The 25,049-nt window shown below is 42.0% G+C and overlaps 2 protein-coding genes across 3 annotated transcripts; both read left to right on the top strand.

Moving 5' to 3' along the window:
* Nucleotides 1–29: 29 nt before the first annotated feature.
* On the top strand, nt 30–12,198 carry LOC134292279 (gastrula zinc finger protein XlCGF57.1-like). Its single transcript, XM_016997615.2, has 6 exons — nt 30–877; nt 2,383–2,820; nt 3,005–3,101; nt 4,093–4,157; nt 4,340–4,460; nt 6,125–12,198. Exons 2-6 carry the CDS (start codon nt 2,416–2,418, stop codon nt 7,240–7,242), a joined length of 1,806 nt encoding a protein of 601 aa, XP_016853104.1. The 5' UTR covers nt 30–877; nt 2,383–2,415; the 3' UTR covers nt 7,243–12,198.
* Nucleotides 12,199–14,638: 2,440 nt separating this feature from the next.
* On the top strand, nt 14,639–23,757 carry LOC100566775 (zinc finger protein with KRAB and SCAN domains 7). Of its 2 annotated transcripts, none has more exons than XM_016997622.2 (6): nt 14,639–14,785; nt 17,190–17,644; nt 17,807–17,936; nt 18,672–18,748; nt 18,933–19,053; nt 21,339–23,757. In XM_016997622.2, the coding sequence occupies exons 2-6, from the start codon at nt 17,228–17,230 to the stop codon at nt 22,274–22,276; spliced, it is 1,683 nt and encodes a 560-aa protein (XP_016853111.1). In that variant the 5' UTR covers nt 14,639–14,785; nt 17,190–17,227; the 3' UTR covers nt 22,277–23,757. The 2 variants fall into 2 exon arrangements, with proteins under 2 accessions (XP_016853111.1, XP_016853110.1); XM_016997621.2 differs by having other exon boundaries at nt 18,894–19,053.
* Nucleotides 23,758–25,049: the final 1,292 nt, after the last annotated feature.

Below are 25,049 nucleotides of genomic sequence, written 5' to 3'. Positions count from 1 at the left end.
CCCTATTCCAGAAGCATTTGCATTTGCTCCTGACATTTCGCCCACATCTGTGGCAGGCATCCTCAGAGGTTGTGAGGTCTGTTGGAAACTAGGCAAGTGGGGTATATGTATCCGTGGAATAATGTCCAGGGTGGGAGAAAGAACTTTTGTCTGCTTGAGGCAAATATGAATGTTGCCATTGGTCACCTTGATTAGCATTAAATAGCCTTGAAGCTTCAATGTCTGGCTGCTCTCTGCCTGGCGTAATCCTTTGTTGGGAAGTGTTAACTGGCCCTGATTAATTCATGTCTGGAATTCCTCTGTTTTCTGAGTGTTGTTCTTTCATTGCTGTCCTGATTTTAGAGTTTTTTTTAATACTGGTAGCCAGATTTATTTCATTTGCATGATTTCTTCCTTTCTGTTGAAATTGTCGACATGTGGATTTCAGTGGCTTCTCTGTATAGTCTGACATGGTGGTTGACTTGTTAGAGTGGTCCAGCATTTCTGCAATTTGCAATTTTGGGCCGAGATATCCCGTCTAACCTGTAGGTGGCACTGTGGCGCCAGGGACTGGGGGCAAGAACATTACTAGATCTACATTAGAAACAACGGAGGGGAGGAGTTGGAATGTTTAGAGTGAGTGCTGATTGGTGGAACGCCGGAGAAAATTTGCATATCGCTACTGATTGGTAGTCGGGATAGAAAGACAGTCCGCCCCCTCATGCAGACTGGCTTCTGGGAAAGAGACCCCAGTTTCCTCGGCTGTCACTCTCGGCCTTGGCCCTTCCCTTTCCGGTTCTCCTTGCTCTCTTACTGGCTGCCTCACGTGGCCATGCCCTTTCCGGCTATTTGTGCCTGCCTCTTTCTAATGTAGTGTGGATTGCTGCAGCTCTCTCAGGTAAGTGGCCTGCCTTTTAAAGGAGTGACAGCAATACAAATAAAGAGACATTTTATCTTGTGTTGTCGAAGGCTTTCATGGCCGGAATTACTGGGTTACTGCGATTTTTCCAGGCTGTATGGCCATGTTCCAGAAGCATTCCCTCCTGACGTTTCTCCCACTTCTGTGGCAGGCATCCTCAGAGCTTGTGAGGTCTGTTGGAAACTAGGCAAGTGGGGTTGATATATCTGTGGAATAATCTCCAGGGAGGGAGAAAGAACTCTTGTGTGTTTGTGGCAGATGTGAATGTTTCAATTGGCCAGTTTGATTAGCATTGAGTGGACTTGCAGCTTCAAGGCCTGGCTGCTCCTTGCCTGGGGGAATATTTTGTTGGGATGTGCTAGCTGGCCCTGATTGTTTCATGTCTGGAATTCCCCAGTTTTCAGAGTGTTGTTCTTTATTTACATTAAAATGTAATTAAATATGAATGGTATTCAAAATAATTAAAATGTATTCATAGCTAAAACCACATCACCCTCCGAGTTTATTTAAAAAACCTCCTCCTTTAAAAGCCTGCCTGAATAAAACAGTGCTAGGGTTGTTGTATGTTTTCCTGGCTGTATGGCCATGTTCCAGAAGTATTCTCTCCTGTCATTTCGCCCACATCTATGGCAGGCTGAAGTTTCTGAGCACTCTTCAGAGGCAGCCCCATGTAGAGCGCCAAAACATCTAGGGACCCACAGTTTGAGAACCACTGTTCTAGATAGATCATAATCAAGAACAATTTATTGAAGAAGCCAATTTCTAGTTTGAGTATTTTGTGTTTTATATTTATCAATGTGTTATTAATGCTTATCCCATTGTCTGTATTTTATTATTGTATATTTATGTTGTTCATAGAATCATAGAATAGTAGAGTTGGAAGAGACCTCATGGGCCATCCAGTCCAACCCCCTGCTAAGAAGCAGGAAATCGGTTTCAAAGCACCCCCGACAGATGGCCATCCAGCCTCTGCTTAAAAGCCTCCAAAGAAGGAGCCTCCACCACGGCCCGGGGGAGAGAGTTCCACTGCTGAACAGCTCTCACAGTGAGGAAGTTCTTCCTGATGTTCAGGTGGAATCTCCTTTCCTGTAGTTTGAAGCCATTGTTCCGTGTCCTAGTCTGCAGGGCAGCAGAAAACAAGCTTGCTCCCTCCTCCCTATGACTTCCCTTCACGTGTTTGTACATGGCTATCATGTCTCCTCTTAGCCTTCTCTTCTGCAGGCTAAACATACCCAGCTCTTTAAGCCGCTCCTCATAGGGCTTGTTCTCCAGACCCTTAATCATTTTAGTCGCCCTCCTCTGGATGCTTTCCAGCTTGTCAACGCCCTAAGTCCCCGGGGGGGGAGGGGGCGGGATATAAATAAACTTTATTATTATTATTATTATCATTCTGAAATATCTTTCAAAACAGAAAGCTCGCTCAGCAAACAGCTTGCTCATTTTTATTTTCTTACCTTTCTGTCCCCAATCTTTTTGTCTTGCAGAAAAATCTGAAATTGGTGGAAAATCTTGTTGAAATGATGGCAGGGCAAGACTTGGGAAAAGACCCTCCTTCCATTCAGGATAAGCTTAGTGGGGTCTTCTGGGAAAGAACCACACAGAAAAGCATGGGAGTGGAAATGCTCCGTGTGGATGGACAGCGTCAGAGCTTCACACAGTTCTGCTACAAGGACACAGAGAGGCCCCGAGAACTTTGCAGCCAGCTACACCTTCTCTGCCGCCAGTGGCTCCAGCCAGAAAGACACACCAAGGCGGAGATGATGGATCTGGTGGTGCTGGAGCAGTTCCTGGCCGTCCTTCCTGCGGAAATGGCGCACTGGGTGAGGGAATGCAGGGCAGAGAGCAGCGCCCAGGCCGTGGCCCTGGCCGAAGGATTCCTCCTTAGCCAAGCAGAGGAAGACAGGGAGATCAAAGAGCAGCAGGTGAGAGGGAGTCATCCTGGTCATTTCAAAGGACTGGGCAGATTTATTTTGGAGTTCATTTTAAAATTTCATATTTTCTATAAATAATTCAAAGTAAGGATGGCAATCCTAACTTTGTCTTCTTCCATTATTTCTTCAATTCTTGGCTTTCTTAATGAGCTTCTTCATGTTTCTTCTGATGAAGGACTTGTTTGTGGAACCGATGACCGAGGCAATGAATTGTCCATCTGAGATCAAGTCCGAAATCATGCTGGACAGTGACAGCTTCTCCACTGCATCAGGTAGGGAGAAATTGGACACTCTTTTTTTGCTCCCCTTCTTCACATCTGCAGAAAATTTCTGGGTAACATTGTGTTCTGTGCAGTTTAACAGTTATATATACCAGGACTTTAAAACATAAACTCAGTGGAAGGAGGACATTGGGGATTGGTATCCTGACCACCCCAGAAACCTCTCCAGTCCATCTGCAGTTTCTGCCCTCTTTTTGTTTGGGGAAGTGACTGGAAACTCAACAGTATAAACCCCACTTGCCTAGTTTTCAACAGACCTTACAACTGCTGAGAATGTCTGCCATAGATGCAGGCGAAACGTCAGGAGCAAATGCTTCTGGAACATGGCCATACAGTCCAGAAAATTTACTGTAACCCAACATACATTTTTGTATTTGATTCCAATTCCCATTATCAAAAGCTATTGCCAGAAAAACCTCCTTCTCCCCCATGAATGTATAGAAGTATACCAAGGAGATATTAGTGACTTTGCTCTCTGGTGTAGATTTCAAGGTAACCTCAGTTAAATTTGGGGGGATTGATATATGAGAAATCAGCGGGGCGCTGTAGCAAGATAGATGGTGAATGCAGTGTTGGCACCATCCAGTCCCCCCTCCCCTCCCAATAATCAGTCCTCATTTGTCTCCAATTGAGCCTCTCCACTCCTTACTGGAAGTTCTATGAAATTTCATTTCTGTTGCATTTTGTACATCTGTGGTAGCAGAATGGAATCTTTAAAGAGGTTCTCGTTTCCCTCTCTGATGAAAATAAAGATGTAATAAATACCCAAATATTGTGGGGTCCTATAGAATTCCTCAATCTGATTCTTTCTGTTAGGATTTTCTGTTAGGGTTTATATTCCTAAAGACGTTTGCCAAACCGCTCAGAGTCTCACTTTTCTCTGTGTGCATTTGTATTGCATTTTGGAGTGTGTGGAAAGACTTAAATTAGAAATAGAAGGAATGGTCCATGATTCAGCTTTCTCCTTTTGTGTCCCTCACAGGAGAAGGAATGAGCCCATCTCTTGATTTTGATGCTCTTGGTGAAGCTTCAGTGGGGCTGAATCAGGTGAGGGGAAGGATTCCTGGAGGGCTGGCTATCCCTGACCCTCGCCTTGGGCATGGAAGACTCCCCTGGGAATGAAAGATGCCCACCCTGAATGCCTTGTTTAAATAGTGAAGTTCAATTAGGCTACCCTAGTCTTTTCTATTGGAGTACTTCCTTCTCATGGATCAGTTGTTTTTCTTCAGGTGACCTTTGAGGAAGTGGCTGTGGATTTCACGGAGGAGGAGTGGGCTCTGCTGGACCCGGGTCAAAGGGCTCTTCAGATGGAAGTCATGGAAGAGAATTTCAGGCTCTTATTCTCTCTGGGTAAGTCCACCTCTTTCTTGTGATTCATTACATATTTTCCCACCCAAACATCATTATTGTCTCATTGAACATCTTGCTTAACATAAAGCTGAATTCTCTTTTGCCCTGTTGATTTCTGAGATCCATTCAGAGTCTCGCCAAAATTACCAGGGATGATGTCGGGTCCAGATGTGTTGCTGATCAATATCTCCTGGCTGTTGTTTTAATACTAACAGAAGGGAATAAATATCACCTGCACACAATTTTGATCCCATCTTTATTTCTTTATGCTGTCACTAGCAAATACATACATTTTTGTTCTTGAAGACTTTCATGGCTGGAATCACTGGGTTGCTCTGAGCTTTCTGGACTGTAAGGCCATGTTACAGAAGCATTCTCTCCTGATGTTTCACCTGCATCTGTGGCAGGCATCCTCAGAGGTTGTGAGGTCTGTTGAAAACTAGGCAAGTGGGGTTTATAAATCTGTAGAATGGCCAGGGTGGGAGAAAGACCTCTTGTCTGGTTGAGGCAAGTGTTAATGTTGCAATTGGTCACCTTGATTAGCATTAAATATCCTTTCAGCTTCAAAGTCTGACTGCTTACTTCCTGGGGGAATCCTTTGTTGGGAGATGTTAACGGGCCCTGATTGTTTCATGCTTGAAATACCCGTTTTTTTAGTGTTGTTCTTTATTTACTGTCCTGATTTTAGTTTTTCAATACTGATAGCCAGATTTCGTTTATTTTCTTGGTTTCCTCCTTTCTGTTGAAGTTGTCCACATGCTTGTGGATTTCAATGGCTTCTCTGTGTAGTCTGACATGATAGTTGTTGGAGTGGTCCAGCATTTCTGTGTTCTCAAATAATATGCTGTGTCCAGGTTGTTCCCACAAGTGCTCTGCTATGGTTGCTTTCTCTGGTTGAGTTAATCTGCAGTGCCTTTTATGTTCTTTGATTCGTGTCTGGGCAATGCTGCATTTGGGGGTCCCTATGTATACTTGTCTACAGCTTTATGGCATATGGTAGACTCCTGCAGAGGTGAGAGGATCCCTCTTGTCCTTTTTCTCCCACCCTGGACATTCCACAGACATATAAACCCCACTTGCCTAGTTTTCAACAGACCTTACAACTGCTGAGAATGTCTGCCATAGATGCAGGCGAAACGTCAGGAGAAAATGCTTCTGGAACATGGCCATACAGTCCAGAAAATTTACTGTAACCCAACATACATTTTTGTATTTGATTCCAATTCCCATTATCATTTGACATTGCCTATGTTCCTTATGACTGATGCGAGTGAAACCAGAGACATACATAATCTGACTGATCATCAAAGCATTGTCAGAAATTATTCCCACAGATACCCAAGGTATCAACCAAATCCAGATAATTTCTGTCTACATCCTTAGTATAAAAGGAAAGACCCTAAGGAACAAAAATGAATGGGGTAGAGAAGAAAGGGAAACTAGACTGAGTCACAAGTAGATCTTCGGGCTATAAAGTCATGCTTCTGTTAAGTAATAGAAAAAGTTCAAAGAGGAGCTCAGTGAACCGTGTCCCTCTACAGAGCAATGAAAAGACTTTGGTTCCTTTTCCAATATGGATGTCAACTAAGCAGTTGTTTTAACACTTTGAGGCTTGTTTCCATTTATCTCTAGGGTTCTGACCTGTTTTTTTCTCTGCTTTGCAGGTGGTGGTGGGCAATTAGAGGAGAATGACGGAGAACCAAGTAGGCAGTTGTTCGAAAGCATAAAATGTAAACAGATGGAAAGGAAAGAAAGAAATCCTGTTGTTCATTGGAAGGGGAGCAATTCTCAGACTGGAGAGGTCTCTGCAGTCTCAGTCTCAGAAATAATTCAAAGAGTAATGGAAAGAAACGGATGCCTACTTTGTGGAAGAAGTTTCAGTTGTAAACAAAACCTTGATTCTCACATGAGAACTCACACAGGAGAAAAGCCATTTCAGTGCTTGGAGTGTGGAAAGAGGTTCAGCCGCAAGTCGATCCTCATTAGTCATGGAAGAGTTCACACACGGGAGAAACCATTTGAATGCTTGCAGTGTGGAAAGAGCTACAGCCGGAGGACGTATCTTGCATGTCATGAAAGGATCCACACAGGAGAGAAACCATTTCAGTGCTTGGAGTGTGGAAAGAACTTCAGGCACAAAGCCAACCTTACATGTCATGAAAGAAGCCACACAGGAGAGAAACCCTTTAAATGCTTGCAGTGCGGAAAGAGCTACAGCCGGAGGACGTACCTTACGTGTCATGAAAGAAGCCACACAGGAGAGAAACCCTTTAAATGCTTGGAATGCGGAAAGAGCTACAGTCGGAAAACGCAACTTACATATCATGAAAGAATCCATACAGGAGAGAAACCGTTTGAATGCATGCAGTGTGGAAAGGCTTTCAGTCAAAAGGCATTTCTTGTTTCCCATCAAACTGTCCACACTGTGGAGAAGCCATTTCAGTGCTTGGAGTGTGGAAGAAGCTTCAGCCAAAAGACAACACTCCTTCGCCATCAAAGAGTCCATACAGGAGAGAAACCATTTCAGTGTTTGGAGTGTGGAAGGAGCTTCAGGCAGAAGGCGAATCTCACTTGTCATCAAAGAGTTCATACAGGGGAAAGGCCGTTTCAGTGCTTGGACTGTGGAAGACGCTTCAGTTTGAAGTTGAGCCTCACTTACCATCAAAGAGTTCACACTGGGGAGAAACCATTCAAGTGCTTGAAGTGTGGGAAAAGTTTCCGCCATAAGGTATCCCTCATTTCTCATCATGCATCTCACACAGTGAAAGAAACAATCAAATAGCTGGATTATGGAAAGAGCTTCAGGCAGAAGACAGACCTACATTGTTCCAAAACGTTCATACAGGAGAGAAGCCGTTTCATTGCTTAGAGTGTGGAAAACAGTTTGGGCAGAGATTACACCTGACTTGTTATCAACGACTTTATTCAGTCAAGAAACCAAGAACATTTTTACATGACGCTCTAAAACCAGGTTCTAGAATTACAAACCCATCTTGCTTGAACTGAAGCATTCCCTAATACCCACTGTTCTTATCGTATCAATTGTTTATACAAGTTGAAGTGGCTTTTATACCACAGGTGCTGGGACATAAATCTTCCCAACCCATGTATTGCCCCTCTTCCTAAATGCTCCTTTATTTTATCAAAGTCTGAAAGAATTGCACCACTGCAAGAGTTAAGAATTTCACATGATCAAGCTTCTTTCTCTATAAAGCAGGGTTTGCAGTTGCCTAGTCAATACTTCTGCATTTTCACAGTACACAAGCATTGTCTCTATGAACACTTACACTATTAATAAAAATGAAGATGCGTTTTACAATTATAATCTCTTTCCTCATTTGTGTACTCTGCAAGTAGGACGCTTATATTTGATTGGCCAGCTTTGTTTAGCAACATACAAGTATGCACAAACTGGACGTTTTGCAAAATGAACTTGCGTACAGAAATGAAACAATTAAGAAGGGAAAACCATATCAGTTCCTATAATTATCTGCAAAGCTGCACAGTTGCTTGACCTGAAGAAATGTTACAAGAGGAAGAAAATGGGCTGAAACTGGGAACTATCACCTTTGCAACCAGAGGTCTTCTTGGTCTGCCTATTAGAAGTTGAAATGACAGCAGATTGGGAACAATGAAGTACAGAGGACCGAAGGAACATCCATGACACACCTATGGTCAGGCGCCCTCAATCCAGAGTGCTTTCAGATTATCGCATGGCTGTAAACATTTTGAACACCAATTCAACATGCTTTCAACACCCTAAAATGGATTTCTGTTTACAGAAAACTACCACTTCAACATGAGTAGAAGACTGATTTACTCAGTGTTTACAATGATGCTGTGTGATGGTTTTCATTTGCGGCTCGGGAGCTTCGAGCACTTGCTAAAGTCTACTGCAATAATATTCCAAGTAAAGCCCTGACTATGGAAAGAAAGGCTGGAAGAGAGGGACTTTGGTTGTCATTAGGGAGACCATTTGAATGCTCAAAGTATGGATAAAGTTTAACTCAGAAGGTGCACTTCACATTAGCAAAGACCTCGTGTAGGTGGTAAAAATCTGTGAATGCTTGCAGCTTAGAAAAAACTTCACTTATATCTCATTTATCATGAAAATGTTCACACAAGTGGTAAACTATTTTAAGGTGTGGAAGAAGCTTCCATAGGAAAATGCACTTCACTCATCAACAAAAGCTTCACACGAGAGAAACCATGTAAATGCTTTGAGAGTGAGAAGAGTTTCCAGCAGAAGTCACATCTCATTCACCATCAAATAACTAACACAGGAGAGAAACTATTTAAATGCTTACAATGTGGAAAGCACTTCAAACATTACTCATTTCCAATCAAACTATTCACACAGGAGATACGAAGTGTGGAAGAAACTTCCTTTGAAAGGCAGATCTTACTTATCATCAAAGAGTTTATACAAGAGAGATGCTTGGAGTGTGGGAAAACTTTCAGTCATAAGATATCCCTCATTAGTCAAACAGCGCATTCGGGGAGACACCATGTAAATTCTTGGACTGTGGAAATTCAGAAGAAGGACTTCACTCGCCATCACAGAATTTGTACAGGAGAGAAACCATTTGAATGCTCAGAGTTTGGAAAGGGCTTTAGTTGGAAGATGCCCCCACTTGTCATCAAAGAATTCATATCAGGAAAAGCTTCAGAGTGTGGGAAGCACTTCAGTCAGAAGATACACTTGATTTGCTATCAAGCAACTCACATAAAGGAGTATACATTCAAATCAGGAGTGAGCAGAGGCGGCCTGAACATTAGATTTTGGCCTGCTTTGTTGCCCCTTATTTACCATCAAGGAATTTGCACAGTAGCCATTCAAATCAGGAATGTGCCAACAATAGAGCTGAGGTGTCCCTGGTTCCTGTCACCCGATTTTGGGTTGCTTTGGTACCTCTGAGCACTGCTGATTGTTGTCATGGCTGTCATATTGGAAGAGACATTGCATCTGCCATTTGGGACAAATGGAAGTGCCATTCCTGTTTTCTTTGGAGACATTATGGTGAGAAATCTTTCCCAGTTTTTGGGTGACTGAAAGCTTGATACAGTATTTAACAGTCCAATTTAGGCAGTAAAACAGAGTGGTAGGACCACTGTTAAGGGTTAGTAAGAGTCCTAGAGGCCGTGTTGGTTCTCCTAAATATCAGGTGGCCTGAAGGTCCTACAGTTCTTATGTTCTTAAATGCTTGGAGTATGGAAATAATTTATCTAAAAGATAGTCCTTATTTTTCATCAAGGAACTCATACAGAGACTATCTTTAAGCACTGAATGTGTAAGAAGAGGGCATGGGGATGGGGATTATAGTGATGATAGTGATAATTTTATTTGTTACCCATCTCTCCTCATGGCTTGAGGCAGGGCACAACATAATTAAAATACATGCATAAAACAGAAGACTGTAAAAATACATGTATTAAAAACACAGAACAAAGATTAAAATACCAATACTTATAAAATGTAAATTTGAAATTCATAGTTTGAAATTGGCAGAGTAGACCTGTTGGAAGAAATAGGTTTTTAATTACGTCTTACATTCTGACAACTCATTTAGTCGTCAGATTTCTTCCAGCAGGTCACGCCACAGTCTTGGGGCAGATAATGAAAAGGTTCTCTGTGTGAAAGTCACCAGTCAGGTTCTGACTGGTTGGAATAAATGCCCCCAGAGGACCTAAAGTGTCATAAGGAGCAGATTGTATGGGAAAAGGCAATCCTGTAGGTAACCTGGACCCAAACCATGTAGGGATTTAAAGGTCAAAACCAGCACTTTGCCCCAAAACTAATTAGCAGCCAGTGGAGTGACTTTAATAATGGTGAAATATGCTCACTCCTGGATGTTCCTGCAAGTCAGTGGTTCTCAACCTGTGGGTCTCCAGATGTTTTGGCCTTCAACTCCCAGAAATCCTAACAGCTGGTAAACTGGGATTTCTGGGAGTTGTAGGCCAGAACACTTGGGGACCCACAGGTTGAGAACCACTGCTGTAACAAGTCTGATTGTTGTGTTTTGAACTAATTGGAGCTTCCAAACTTGGTACGGAGATAGCACAATGCACAGCGCATTGCAGAACCTTGAGGTGACCTGTGCCCTTCCAAATTTAGGAAGGGCACAGCTAGCATATTGGCTGAAGCTGGTAGTTAGCCCTCCTGACTGTCGCATCTACCTGACATTTGGAGGGATGGATATAGGGTCCCTTCCATGATGCAAACAGTCTTTTGGGGGAGTGTAACACCATCCAGAACTGGTTGACACACTTCCATCCCCAGATTAGGACCCTTGATGACAAGCACCTCTGTTTTGTCTGGATTCAGTTTCAGTTTGTTTTTCCTCATCCAGCCTATTACGTCCTCCAGACATTCATTCAGAGGAAACACACTATACTTAGCTGAGGCTGTTTTTGAAGGCATGGAAAAATATATTTAGGTGTCATCACTGCTAACACCCCACCTCATGTCTCTGGTTTCAAAAGCCGCTAAGAAATCTAGAAGCACCAAGAGGGCCACACTCGCCCTGTCAGTCTTGAGACTGAGATCATCCACTAAGACAGTGGTTCTCGACTTGTGGGTCCCAGGTTTTTTGGCCTACAACTCCCAGAAATCCCAGCCAGTTTATCAGCTGTTAGGATTTCTGGGAGTTGAAGGCCAGAACATCTGGGGACTCACAGGTTGAGAACCACTGCTAAGATGATCTGTCCTGAAGTCTGTTTGAAATGGTTCAAGGAAATGTGTGTCATCCAAGACTTTCTGGAGCTGGACAGAAACTGCCTTCTCAATCACTTTGCTCATAAAATGATATTTTAAATTGTAAGTCGCTCGGAGCACTCTGGTGGAGAGTGACTAATTAAGAAATAAAGTGAAGTGAAAAGGAAGGTAGAGACTGGTTTGTAGCTATTAAGGTCCAGCGGATACAGGGAGGACTTTGGAGTATTTAGTTAATTGTCCTAACTGATGGTAGGTTTGTGGAATTCACCAATCTGAACCAGCATCAAGTAGAGAACACTATTAGCACTTACAAAGTCTGTACCTTAACTGTCTCGAACAATATGCCTTTTCTCTCCACAATGCTGGAAGGGTTATAAAGACAAGAGATTTAAGGTTTAGATGTGGTTGGGATGCAATGAAGTTAAAAATGGGGACTGATGTGGTAAAAGTCCTATCAGTTATGCTAAATAAAAAAAATCAAATGTACTGAATTTTTTAAAATGACCTATTCTGAAGCTCTTCTTTTTATATTCAAAAGGCCTAATTCATCACTTTAATATTAACTTTTTAATTTTCTTGCGAGCAGCATGCTTAGAAATTACAAAGCATTGAAACTTTGTAAGTAAGGGGTTTTTTTTCCTAAATAAAAAAGATTATGGTCCTTAACTCTGGTAGTAAAACTAACTTATCAGAGAAGAACATCAAAAGGGCAAACAGGAGTTTTGATTTTGTATCAATGTATAGGATATACAGAGTTCAAAACCACATAATTTGAACTTCTGGAATAATGCTTAAACTTTTAGATCAATCCATTTTAGTAACTTTACAGTTAGAGAATAGATATATAAAGATACTGATATTAATGTGATAGATGTTGCAATGGAGATTAATACTATATTGTTGATTTGTTTTAGGTTCTTGTTTTCCTGTTTCTTTTCTTTCTGTAACTGTACAGTTACCCTGGCCTTTTTTGTTATCAAGTTTATGTAGTATGTCAAGATGAAATAAATTTTCAAAAAAATATTTTCCTTCATTTTTTTTGTTCGATGCCAGGTCTGAATTCATTGAAACAGCTACTGTGCATATATCACTTCCTTACTGCTTTTTGACTTATGGTGATCTCTTTGGGGGGTTTCTAGGCAAGATTTGTTCTGAAGGCTTTTGCTTTCCTCCAGAATAGTTTCAACACTCAAAAGTACTGCATTTCAATGGCTGTTTACACACAGGTTGTAAATGTAAATAAGGAGCCCCGGTGGCGAAGTGTGTTAAAGCACTGAGCTGCTGAACGTGCAGACCGAAAGGTCCCAGGTTCAAATCCCGGGAGCAGAGTGAGCGCCTGCTATTAGCTCCAGCTCCTGCCAACCTAGCAGTTCGAAAACATGCCAATGTGAGTAGATCAATAGGTACCGCTCCGGCGGGAAGGTAACGGCACTCCATGCAGTCATGCCGGCCACATGACCTTGGAGGTGTCTACGGACAACACTGGCTCTTCGGCTTATAAATGGAGATGAGCACCAACCCCCAGAGTCAGACATGACTGGACTTAACGTCAGGGGAAACCTTTACCTTTACCCTGAGTCCCCTTCAGGGTGAGAAGGGCAGAATATAAATGCTGTAAATAAAATAATAAATAAATTTTGTAAATGATATATTATGTTTATTTATATCCCACTTTTTTTCCATACAGAGACTCAAAAGTGGTAAGTCAAAATACTGTAAAGATCAGAAAGGCATTTCAAGTTTCTGTTTTTGCTTATCAGGAGGTTTCCTATTTTTTTGTTGGCCCTCAAGTTGGCTTTGATTTGTGATAACTCTATGGATGGGAGGCCCCCAAGTCTCCCCATCCTCCACTGCCCTGCTCAGGTCTTCCTCTGTATAATAAATCCCAGGAGAAAGTGGCCACTTCTGCCCAAGGCTCTCACTCCGTCCATCAGGTCTAAATTAATCCTTTGATTGCTTCTTCCATCTTGTGGGAAATGTAATTGCGATTGATATTCTTAGTTTGGCTTCCAACAGATATCAGGTTTGTAGACATTGCTCATTAGTCTTCTTTATTTATGAATGATTGGTAATTATTTTAGAAAGGTATAATCCCAATCTGGCAAACAAATTAAGTCAAATGTGTGCTATGCAAAACTATGGTTAGGTGGATCTTTTTCTTTTTTTTTTAAATCATTTTTATTAAAGAATATTTTTAAAAGATTTACATCTTCTAGTTTTGCTAAAGGAAGGTATGGGGAGGGGAGGGTTTAGGTTAGTCAGGGTGGGATAATAGGGGGTGAATGAGTGACTGAGAATCCTAAGGACTTGGGTACATATTGTTGGGTAGGTGAGGTTGGACTAAAACAATTGAGAAATAGATTTGTAAGAGGGTAGGTTAATTATTTTAGAAAGGTATAATCCCAATCTGGCAAACAAATTAGTCAAAAGTGTGCTATGCAAAACTATGGTTAGGTGGATCTGTAATTGGTTAAGTAAACGAACCCAAAGGGTGATTCTCACCAATGTTTCCTCTTCATCCTGGAAAGAAGTGATGGATGGAATGCCATGAGCAGGTTCCGTCCTGGGCCTGGTTCTGTCCAACATTTCTATTAATGGCTTAGATGAAGGGTTAGGAAGCATGGTCATCAAGTTTGCAGAAGGGATAAAATTGGGAGGGAGAGCCAATACTCCAGAAGACAGGAGCAGGATTCAAAACGATCTTAAAAGACTAGATAGATGGGCCGAAACTAACAAATGGAGTTCAACAGGGACAAATGCAAGATACTCCACTTCAGCAGAAAAGATGAAATGCAAAGATGCAGAATGGGAGACAATGGCTGGCTTGACAGCAGTACGGGTGAAAAAGACCTTGGAGTCCTCGTGGACAGGAAGCTGAACATGAGCCAACAATGTGATGAGGCTGCTAAAAAAGCCAATGGGATTTTGGCCTGCATAAATAGGAGTCTAGTGTCTAGATCCAGAGAAGTCATGCTCCCCCTCTATTTCGCCCTGGTCAGACCACACCTGGAATACTGTGTCCAATTCTGCACTGCAATTGACGGGAGATGTTGACAAGCTGGAATGTGTCCAGAGGAGGGCGACTAAAAGGATCAAAGGTCTGGAGAACAAGCCCTATGAGGAGCGGCTTAAAGAGCTGGGCATGTTTAGCCTGCAGAAGAGAAGGCTTAAGAGGAGACATGATAGCCATGTACAAATACGTGAAGGGAAGTCACAGGGAGGAGGGAGCAAGCTTGTTTTCTGCTGCCCTGCAGACTAGGACACGGAACAATGGCTTCAAACTACAGGAAAGGAGATTCCACCTGAACATCAGGAAGATGTTTCTTGGTAGTGGGTTGGACTGGATGGCCCATGAGGTCTCTTCCAACTCTATGATTCTATGAGAGAGGGAAACGGGGAGGGGAGGGGCCTCTGAGGAGGGACTTCCTCCGGATGGGCTCGGCATTGGTCCCGCTGGGCAAGGGGGGCGTGGCTTAGGCCACCTGACCGGAAGCAGGAAGTGCCACCCTCAAAGGGGAGCCTTGGGTTAGTCCTCCTTGCCGTCCTCCTCCAGGCCTCGGAGGGAAGGGACAGGCGGCGGGGATCCGGGAGGAAGACTCCGGAAGGGAAGGTGAGAGGCCGGCGAAGGAGAAGGCGCCTTCCCTCCTTCTCTGCTCAGCCTCAGGGCGGAGGCCCAGCAGGAAGCCCCTTCCTTCTCCCTGAACCGAAGTGTGGTGCAGTAGAGTCTCACTTATCCAGCACTCGCTTATCCAACATTCTGGATTATCCAACGCATTTTTGTAGTCAATGTTTTCAATATATCGTGATATTTTGGTGCGAAATTCGTAAATACAGTAATTACTACATAGCATTACTGCGTATTGAACTACTTATTCTGTCAAATTTGTTGTACAGCATGATGTTTTGGTGCTTAATTTGTAAAATCATAACCTAATTTGATGTGTAATAGACTTTTCCTTAATCCCTCCTTATTATCCAACATATTCGCTTATCCAACGTTCTGCTGGCCTGTTTATGTTCAGTGAGACTCTACTGTAGTTCTTTTAGGCCATGTCCTCCTCTTTCATGGGACCGTGGAGCTTGTAGTCTGGTGAGGCACCAGCCCCTTGGGCAGAGAAGGCTCAGTTCTCCCTCCACTTTTGTGGCTTCCATGATTCATGGCTTAGATCAGGCATGGGCAAACTTCTGTTGGAAACAGGCCACCTTCTCAAGCCTCCTCTGATTGATTTGTCAGTGTAGAATATGCTGTTTCAGTACTGAAGTGTATATGTGTTCCTTGGTATGCAGTATTTCCTAACTCTATGTTCTTGCGGCAGTGAGAGGGGCTGCAGACCCCGTGACCACATCAGGGACTGTTTAAAATGCAGTTGAAAAAGATGACAGTTGAAAGATGACCCTTGAAGATGACAGTTGGAAGTAGACAGTCATGCAAGGGAGTTGTACAGAGCTGAATAGCAGTGAAGAGACTGAGAAAGACTGGAAGGTAAAGACACAAACTGGTGTCTTTACCATTAAAGTTTAAATTAACGAGAAACGCGCCTGTATCTTTAAATAAAGGTACAGGTAAAGACACCAGTTTGTGTCTTTACCTTTAAAGTTTAAATTAACGAGAAACGCGCCTGTATCTTTAAATGCAGGAAGTTGTGAATAAAACAAAAATGATATTTTAAAGAAGTCTCCTTGAATTTTGTCTTTTGAGAGCATGAAATAGAAACAATATATTTATGGGAGAGTAGAATTTTTTTTTAGCACTAAACATTTCTCAAGATCTGATATATATATAGTCTATCTGCCCATTTTATAATAGCCCATTCTTGAGCTGTTGCCAATGTTATATTGCACTTTATTGTCTATTTCAACTGTGAAATTACCTTCCCCATTTGGCACATTCTGCACTGGGTTCTATGAATTAGTCTCCTGTTTTAGTATTGTATGTTTCATGTCGATTTTAACTATTGTTTTTACTGATATTGATGTTTTTATTGGTATAATTGTTTTATTGCTGTGTTATCGACATTTGATTGTTTTATCGGGCTAGGCCCCATGTAAGCCGCCCCGAGTCCCTTCGGGGAGATGGGGCGGGGTATAAAAATAAAGTTATTATTATTATTATTATTGTCCCCCTGTAGCGCAGCATGTTAAAGCGCTGAGCTGCTGAATTTGCAGACCGAAACATCAATGCCCCGGAGTGTGGTGGAGGCTCCTTCTTTGGAGGCTTTTAAGCAGAGGCTGGAAGGCCATCTGTCGGGGGTGCTTTGAATGCGATTTCCTGCTTCTTGGCAGGGGGTTGGACTGGATGGCCCATGAGGTCTCTTCCCTCTACTATTCTATGATTCTAGCAGTTCGAAAACATGCACAGGTGAATAGATCAATAGGTACCACTCCAGCAAGAAGGTAACAGTGCTCCACGCAGTCATGCCAGCCACATGACCTTGGAGGTGTCTATGGACAACGCCAGCACTTCGGCTTAGAAATGGAGATGAGCACCAACCCCCAGAGTTGGACACAACTAGACTTAATGTCAGGGGAAAATCTTTACTTTTACCTAATAGGAACCGAAACAATGGAAGGGACTGAGTTTTTGGTCTATGAACTTCCCAAGTTATAAAGAAATGAGCCAAGGCATTTTGATCTTTTTTTCTGTTTCCTCCCTCTTCTCAGATGAATATAGATCAATTACCTTCAGTGTCACTCCATTTTATTTATCTGCAGGGACTATTTGACAACACTGCATACCTTTCTGCTGCTGGGAGTGTGATTCCTGTTTTTCTTCATTTTTTCTCTTTGTTTTAATTAATAGAACGACATGCATTTCCATTATAATACTGGTCATGAACTGTAATAAAGATTGATTGACTGCTGGATAGATTGATGGAGCTAATTTCAGGCTTTAATGTGATTTTGAAACATATTCCTAGAGTGTTCATAATAGTTCCTTCACCAAACCTCTTGCTTGTTTTTCCTGGCCCTTTCTTTCTATCCCTAATAATTTTCCCAATGTTTTTGCCTTGCAGGAGAGAATCTGATAACAGTGAAATATCTAGCTGAAAGGATGGGAGGAAAAGACTCTTTTGAGCCCAACCTGGGAAAAGGCCCTTCCCTCATTCAGGCCAAGCCTAGTGGAGCATTGGAGGAAAAAGCCACACAGATGAGCCTGTGGAAGGAAGTGCTCTCTTCAGATTTACGGCGCCAGCAATTCAGGGATTTTGGCTACAGGGAGACGTTGGGACCTCGGGAGGTTTGCAGCCAGCTGCACCTTCTCTGCCGCCAATGGCTTCAACCGGAAAGACACACCAAGGCTGAGATGCTGGACGTGGTGGTGCTGGAGCAGTTCCTGGCCATCCTTCCTCTGGAGATGGAGCGCTGGGTGAGGGAGTGCGGGGCAGAGAGCAGCTCCCAGGCCGTGGCCCTGGCAGAAGGATTTCTCCTCAGCCACGCAAAAGAAGGCAGGCAGAGCAAGGAGCAGCAGGTAAGAGGGAGTCATCCTGGTCTTTACAAAAAGATTGGAATGCTGTTTCTAAAGGATTTTTTCAAGCTCCTTGAAATCCCTTCAAAGCAGGCATGGCCCTCCCTGATTGTCCCCTCTTAAATTCTTTTCTTAATCTGATTCTTCCTATTTTTTCTGGTGCAGGACTTCTTTAAGGAAGAAGAGAAGACCAAGGCAACAAAGTGTTCATCTGGGACCAGTTGGATCATGACAGACTGGGACAGCATCTCCGCCTCATTGATGCTGTGCACTGACAGCCTCTCCACCTCACTGGGTGATAATAAAGAGAATTTTTAAAATTCTTGGTCCTTTTCTCTCCAATACATTGAAAATAAGCAGGCTGTATAGCTTTCAGTATTCCTCACTCTTCACTTCCATTGCCTATCCTCACCTCCTCCTCAGTATTTTTCTCCCGTTGAGAAACTGGATTTCTTTTACCTTAGTATATCTGGAAGGAAATCCTTAAGGAAGTTCTCATCTCTCTCTGTGATGAGAATTATAAATGAATTCTCATTGTGATACTGGAAATGACTCTTATTTTTAAAGAAAGGCTCCTAATTTATTTTTACTTTCTTTTGGACCATTTTTTTCTTTTCACTTTAATATCAGTGTTTTAGTTACACGAATCAATTAGCACTTTAAACTAAATTTAAGGAGATGTTTTCATTATTTTCTAAATGCTTTTACTTATGTATGTAATCGTTAACCCCACTGTAGATTACACTGAGGGTCATGTGGGTGAAGAAGAAACAATAGAGGATGGCCCCAGAACCAAACATTCTGGGGCCATTTAGTTTTCTGTAAGCTGATTATTTCTATTATGCCTTGCCTAGATTTCTAACAATGTTGGTCATCTGCAAATGTGAAGCTGGGCTGGGTCCCACATCTCTCTTGCATGTGTTTGTCTTGGCTCTGTCTTGTGTTTGAGAGGATATGGAAAGACTTCCATTAGAAATATAGAGGTTGGTCCATGACTTGCCTTTCTCTCTCTTTTTTTTGTCTCCCTCAGGAGAAGGAACAAGGACACAACCAACATTTCCAAGTCCATCTCTTGATCCTGGTTCTGCTTCAGTGGGGCTGGATAAGGTGAGGGAATGATCCCTGTGGGGCTGGCTATCCCTGACCCTCTTTCTGGGCATGGAGGATTCTCCCTGCAAATGGAAGGCATCTGAATGCTCTGTTTTATGAGTGAAATCCCGTTAGTTTATACCAAACTACATTTCTTTTTAAGTTGGCGGTTTCTGTCCATGGACGCAGTATCTTTCTTCAGGTGACTTTTGAGGAGGTGACTGTGGATTTCACGGAGGAGGAGAGGGCTTTGCTGGACGCAGACCAAAAGGCCCTTCAGACGGAAGTCATGGAAGAGAATTTCAAACTTATGTGCTCTCTGGGTAATTCTCTTTCTTTCTTGTTATTCACATGTGCCTTCCAACAATGCCTGTTATCTTGTCAAACATACTGTATTTCAAATAGGTGACTTTCTCATGCTTTCTCCATTTGTAGTGTCTGAGGTCTGTTCTTTTGTGAAAGATACAGTGGATGCTGATCATACTAACAATACATTTTTTTTGTTACTACCCTCTCACAATAAAGTGGGATGCAACATGGTTAGAAGAGGCAGATAAAATACAATACAGTACGATCAAAATGCATCTGTTAAAATGCACAGAACAAAAATTACCTATACTAAAAAGTAGGTTAAAATTCACAGTTTAAAATTGACTGTGTAGAATCTTACCTTTCTAAATGAGTAAAGTTAAACAATTGCAGAAAAGTAGAAAGGATCTACTGTGTTGTGTAGCGTTTTTAGGATTAGAAGTCATGTTTGAGTTTTGTGTGTGTTTTAATCAACTGTTTGTTAAGTGCTACTTATGTATATATGGTTTTCTTCATTGTCATGAATATAACATTGGAAAAATATGGTGTCTTTGTTTCAGTGTCACCTATAGATAAGGAATTTTTCATGGTTTGAAAATATATTGTTAGATGTCTTTGAGGTTTGCGGTGGGACTAAGCATCACTTGCATAAAATTGTCACCCCCTCTCTCCTTCCCTAGAATCATAGAATTGGAAGAGAGACCTCATGGGCCATCCAGTCTAACCCCCTGGCAAGAAGCAGGAAAATTGCTTTCAAAGCACCCCCAACAGCTTAAAAAGCCTCTGCTTAAAAGCCTCCAAAGAAGGAGCCTCCACTGCACTCCGAGTCAGAGAGTTCCACTGGTGAACAGCCCTGTGCTGTAGCTTACAAATGCATATTATTTGGACTCAATTCCCACCTTTATTCACCATTAGCTATGCTGCTTCTCAATAATGGAGGTGTAGTACAAAAACATCTATGGGGTCATTCCATGCCAAGTGGTCTAAAATTTAAAAAGTTCCCACCATCTCCAATTTTGTTCAAATTAGCTGTAGGTGTTAAACTAAGTTTCCAAAAATGTGAGGTCTCTAACTGCAGTAGTTGCTGATCTAGACTCCCTTAACTGAAGGATAGTCAGTCAGTGTGAGCACAACATTTAAGAAAAGGCAATTTTTGGAATCTAATAAAATTGAAACTAAATGTGTAAGAATGGCTAGTATCCATTTACTCATGTCATAGTATGTTATATTTTGTGCATTTATGCTTTATGCTTTATACATCCTCATGGTCCTGCTAGTTACTGCATGGCTATTGGGCGTGGCCCCTATGGCAACGGGGATTCTGGTTTCAATGTGATATATAACATACTTTGACCTGAGTAAATGGATACTTAATGGTTGCATTGCAAAACAAAAACATATCAGTCTTGTAGAGCAAAATCTTCTCTTTCAGATGATACTATTCATGAGCATATTCAGGTAGATGCTTTTTTAATAATTGGCTTTGAACTTTTATAGATTTTACCATTTGCGCCAAAAGTGTCAAATTTGAAAATATCCTGCAGGGCGGTTATAGATACTGGGTAGTTGCAAATCTGGCAGTATTATGTCCAGCACGAGCATAATGCTTGGTCAAAATTTCAAGTCCGTATCTTCATTTGCATGGAAATTGTTGCAGTCTGAATATTTGTCAAATTTGTCACGACCCATTTTGATGCACACTTTGAGTTAACTTGTTTGACTGGATTTTGCATCCATAATGTTATAATTAATTTCATTGGTATCAGCAGGAAAACCTGTACAGGATTTCAATTTACTAGCCATTCATACATTTAGTTTCAATTTTATTAGACCCCAAAAATGGCATTTTCTTAAATGTCATGCACATGCTTACTGACTACCCTTTTGTTAAGGGGGTCTAGATTGGCAGCTATTGCAGTTAGAGACCTCACATTTTGGGAAACTTAGTTTAACACCTGACTGGTGCTACAGCTAACATTTGAGCAAAATTGGCAAAATGATGGTGGGAAAATTTAGACCACCTGGCATTGAATGACCCTTTGGTATTTCAATTGTATTTTATTATTTTTATGCCTGAGCGACCGTAAGTTCTTCAGACTACAAAATCCTATTTCTGTAAGTATCTCCTATAGAAATAGTTGAAGGACGGACTCAGTGGATCTGTTCGCCCTACAGAGGCAATGGAAAGAATCAGATCTCCTCTCCCAGATGGTTGGCAGCTAAGGAATTGGGTCAACACCCTTCGGGCCAGACTCTAGTTGCCTCTGTGTTTTTGACCAGCTCTATCTCTATGTTCCAGGTGCTGATGAGCAGTTGGAGGAGAAGGAAGAGGGGCCAAGCAGGAGCCTGTTCAAAAGAGACACATGGAAAGAGAATGGACCAAAAGGAAGACTACTTGATACTGACGGGAAAGAGCAGAAGGAAACATCAGCTTCTCAGGGTGAAGTGGTCCATGAAATCACAATCCCAGAAATACCTCAGACAGAAATGGAAATAAATATATGTATTTGTGGAAAGAGCTTCAATGGTAGAGAAAACTTTGAATCCCATATGAGAATTCACACAGGAGAAATGTCTGTGAAAACTGAGGAGTGTGGCGAGATCAGCAAAGGCCACATTTCTCATCCGATTAATCAGATGTGCCCCAGATCTTTTAAATGCTCAGATTGTGGAAAGAGCTTCATTGAAAAGAGGCAGCTCACTTGTCATCAAGCAACTCACAGAGGAGAGAAACCATTTCAGTGCTTGGAATGTGGAAAGAGTTTCACTCAGAAGGTGCATCTCACTTTGCATCAAAGTACTCACTCTGTGGAGAAACCATTTAAATGCTTGGAGTGTGGAAAAAGCTTCAGTCGGAAGACAATCCTGACTCTTCACGAAATAGTTCACACAGGAGAAAAGCCATTTCAGTGCCTGGAATGTGGAGAAAGCTTCAATCGGAAGACAAATCTCACTTGTCATCAAAGGATTCACACAGGGGAGAAACCATTCCAGTGCCTGGAGTGTGGAAGAAGCTTCAGTTGGATGACAAATCTCATTCGGCATCGAAGTGTTCACACAGGGCAAAAAACATTTCAGTGTTTGGAGTGTGGAAGGAACTTCAGCCAGAAGAGATACCTCACTTGTCATGAAAGAATTCACACAGGGGAGAAACCCTTTACATGCTTAGAGTGTGGGAAGAGCTTTGGTCAAAAGGCACACCTGATTTACCATCAAGCAACTCATGCAAAACATTAGAGCAGATGGCAGAAAACATGACTTTTATGCGATAAGGCACAGTATAGAGAACACCTTTGCTCCTTTAAGGTGGCAATATGTGCAGCGTAGAACACTGCATTTGCAGATTCACGTCCAGCTGAACTGTTCAGAGTGGTGAGAGGCTTAATCCAGGTGTCCTCCCTTCTGAACCCATTGTTAACCTTCAGTAGCTTACTGTGATGCTTTTATCAACCATTTTGCAAATAAAATCTCTTGCTGACTTAGACACTGTCATTGAAACAGAGACCATCAATGAGGTGTCCGGCAACTCTGAGTGGGATTACACTGGATCAGTTTCAATTGGCTGAGTACTGTTGATGTGACAAGCTGCCTTCTTGATCCCTGTCCATTTTGGCTGGTCAACTTAGGAGGAAATGCAATTCGATCTTAAATACAACAAATTTATTAATCCATCTCTCAGGGAGGGGAACTTTCCACTCTGTTTACAAGAAGTAGTAGTTAGACTGCTGCTGAAAAATCCCTCCCTGGATCCCCTGGACCTTAATAATTGCAAACCAGTGTGTAACCTTCCTTTTTTGAGCAATGCGATTGAGAAGGCAGTTGCCCTCCAACTTCAGGCAGTCCTGGATGGCACACACGTCCTTGACCCATTTCAAAGTGGCTTTAGAGCTGGATATGGACTTGATATTGCTATGGTTGCTTTGGTGGATGATCTCTGTCTCAACACCAACGGGAAGTGTGTCCCTGTTGGTGCTTCTAGATCTCTCAGGGAGTGTTTCTGGATCTGTCCCTCCAAATGTCAGCCCAGGTAGATGTGACGGTCAAAGTGCTTACTACCTGATAACGCCAGCTGCGCCCCTCCATAGATTTGGAGGACTTAAACATGGCACTGCATGTGTTGGTAAACTCAAAGTTGGGCTTCTGTAATGCACTTTACATTGTGCTACCTTTGTACCAAGTTCGGAACTCCAGCTGTTTCAAAATACGGCACCCAGATTGGTTACAGGAACATCCAGGAGTGAACATATCACACCTATCCTAAAGTCACTCCATTGACTGCCAGTCAGTTTCCGGGTAAAGTATATGGTGTTGATATTGACCTTTAAAGCCCTACATGGTTTGGGGTCAGGTTACCTACAGGATTGCATTCTCCCATAAAATCCGCCCTGAACACCGAGTCCCAACTAGCCAGAACCTGACTGGCCACCCAGAGGACCTTTTTATTGGCCACCCTTAGACTGTGGAATGACCTGCCAGAAAAGCTCCCACAGTGAGATCAGCTACTGGAATTTAAAACGAACTGAAGACCTATCTCTTCCGGCAGGCCTACCCTGTTTTAAACGTGAATTTTAAACTCGTGTCTTGTGTTTAATCTCTGTTTTGTGTATTTTAATATGTATATTTATAGAATTTTTACAATGATTATGTATTTTTATTATGCTGTAACCTGCCTCGAGCAACGAGGAGAGGCGGGTAAGAAATAAAATTATTATTATTAATATTATTAGCACTTCTTTTTAAAAATATTCTATTCCTCATCTTAACTACAAAACAGTAATAAATGAGTCACAGACCTCTTTAATTAAGGATTTGTCTTTGATCAACAGTGTCAAAATGTCCACCTCGGCTTATTCACATGTCTTCCTTAGCCATCACGATGTATCAGGATGTCTGGTTCTTTCCATCTTTAGGCATAAATAATTCTCACTATAATAATCACATAATAGTGACCTTCCATAATTCTTTTGTAGTTGGTCATACAACATCCACAACAAAAACAGTTCACATTTCTGGGTTGCTGTGAGTTTTCCAGGCTGTATGGCCATGTTCCAGAAGCATTCTCTCCTGACATTTCGCCCACATCTATGGCAAGCATCCTCAAAGGTTGTGAGATCTCTTGGAAACTAGGCAAGTGAGGTTTATATATCTGTGGAATAATGTCCAGAGTGGCAGAAAGAACTCTTGTCTGTTGGAGGTAATTGTGAATACAGTAGAGTCTCATTTATCTAACATTCGCTTATCCAACGTTCTGGATTATCCAGTGCAGTCTGCCTTTTAGCAGTCAATGTTTTTGTAGTCAATGTTTTAAATACATCGTGATATTTTGGTGCTAATTTCATAAATACAGTAATTACTACATAGCATTATTGCGTATTGAACTACTTTTTTGTCAAATTTGTTGTATAACATGATGTTTTGGTGCTTAATTTGTAAAATCATAATGTAATTTGACATTTAATAGGGTTTTCCTTAATCCCTCCTTATTATCCAACATATTCACTTATCCAACATTCTACTGGACCATTTATGTTGGATAAGTGAGACTCTAATGCAATTGGACAGGTTGATTAGCATTGAATAACCTTGCAGCTTCGAAGTCTGGCTGCTTCCAGTCTGGGGGAATCCTTGTTTGGAACGTGTTAGCTGGCCCTGATTGTTTCCTGTCTGGATTTCCTGTTTTCTGAACTCTAAAATAAGGGCAGTAAATAAAGAACAACACTCAGAAAACGGGAATTCCAGACAGGGAAACAGGCTAACACATCTAAATAAATGATTTCCCCCACCAAGAAGCAGCCAGGCTTTGAAGCTGCAAGGCTATTCAGTATTAATCAAGATGATGTCCAATTGCAACATTCACACATGCCTCCAACAGACAAGAGTTCTTTTTCCCTCCCCGGGCGTTCCACAGATATATAAACTCCACTTGCCTAGTTTCCAACAGACCTCACAACCTCTGAGGATGCCTGCCATAGATGTGGGCGAAACGTCAGGAGAAAATGCTTCTGGAACA

This window comes from Anolis carolinensis, chromosome 2, assembly GCF_035594765.1.
Source record: "Anolis carolinensis isolate JA03-04 chromosome 2, rAnoCar3.1.pri, whole genome shotgun sequence".
In the NCBI taxonomy this organism is placed as follows: Eukaryota; Metazoa; Chordata; class Lepidosauria; order Squamata; family Dactyloidae; genus Anolis; species Anolis carolinensis.
This window is presented reverse-complemented; position numbering and strand designations above follow the sequence as displayed.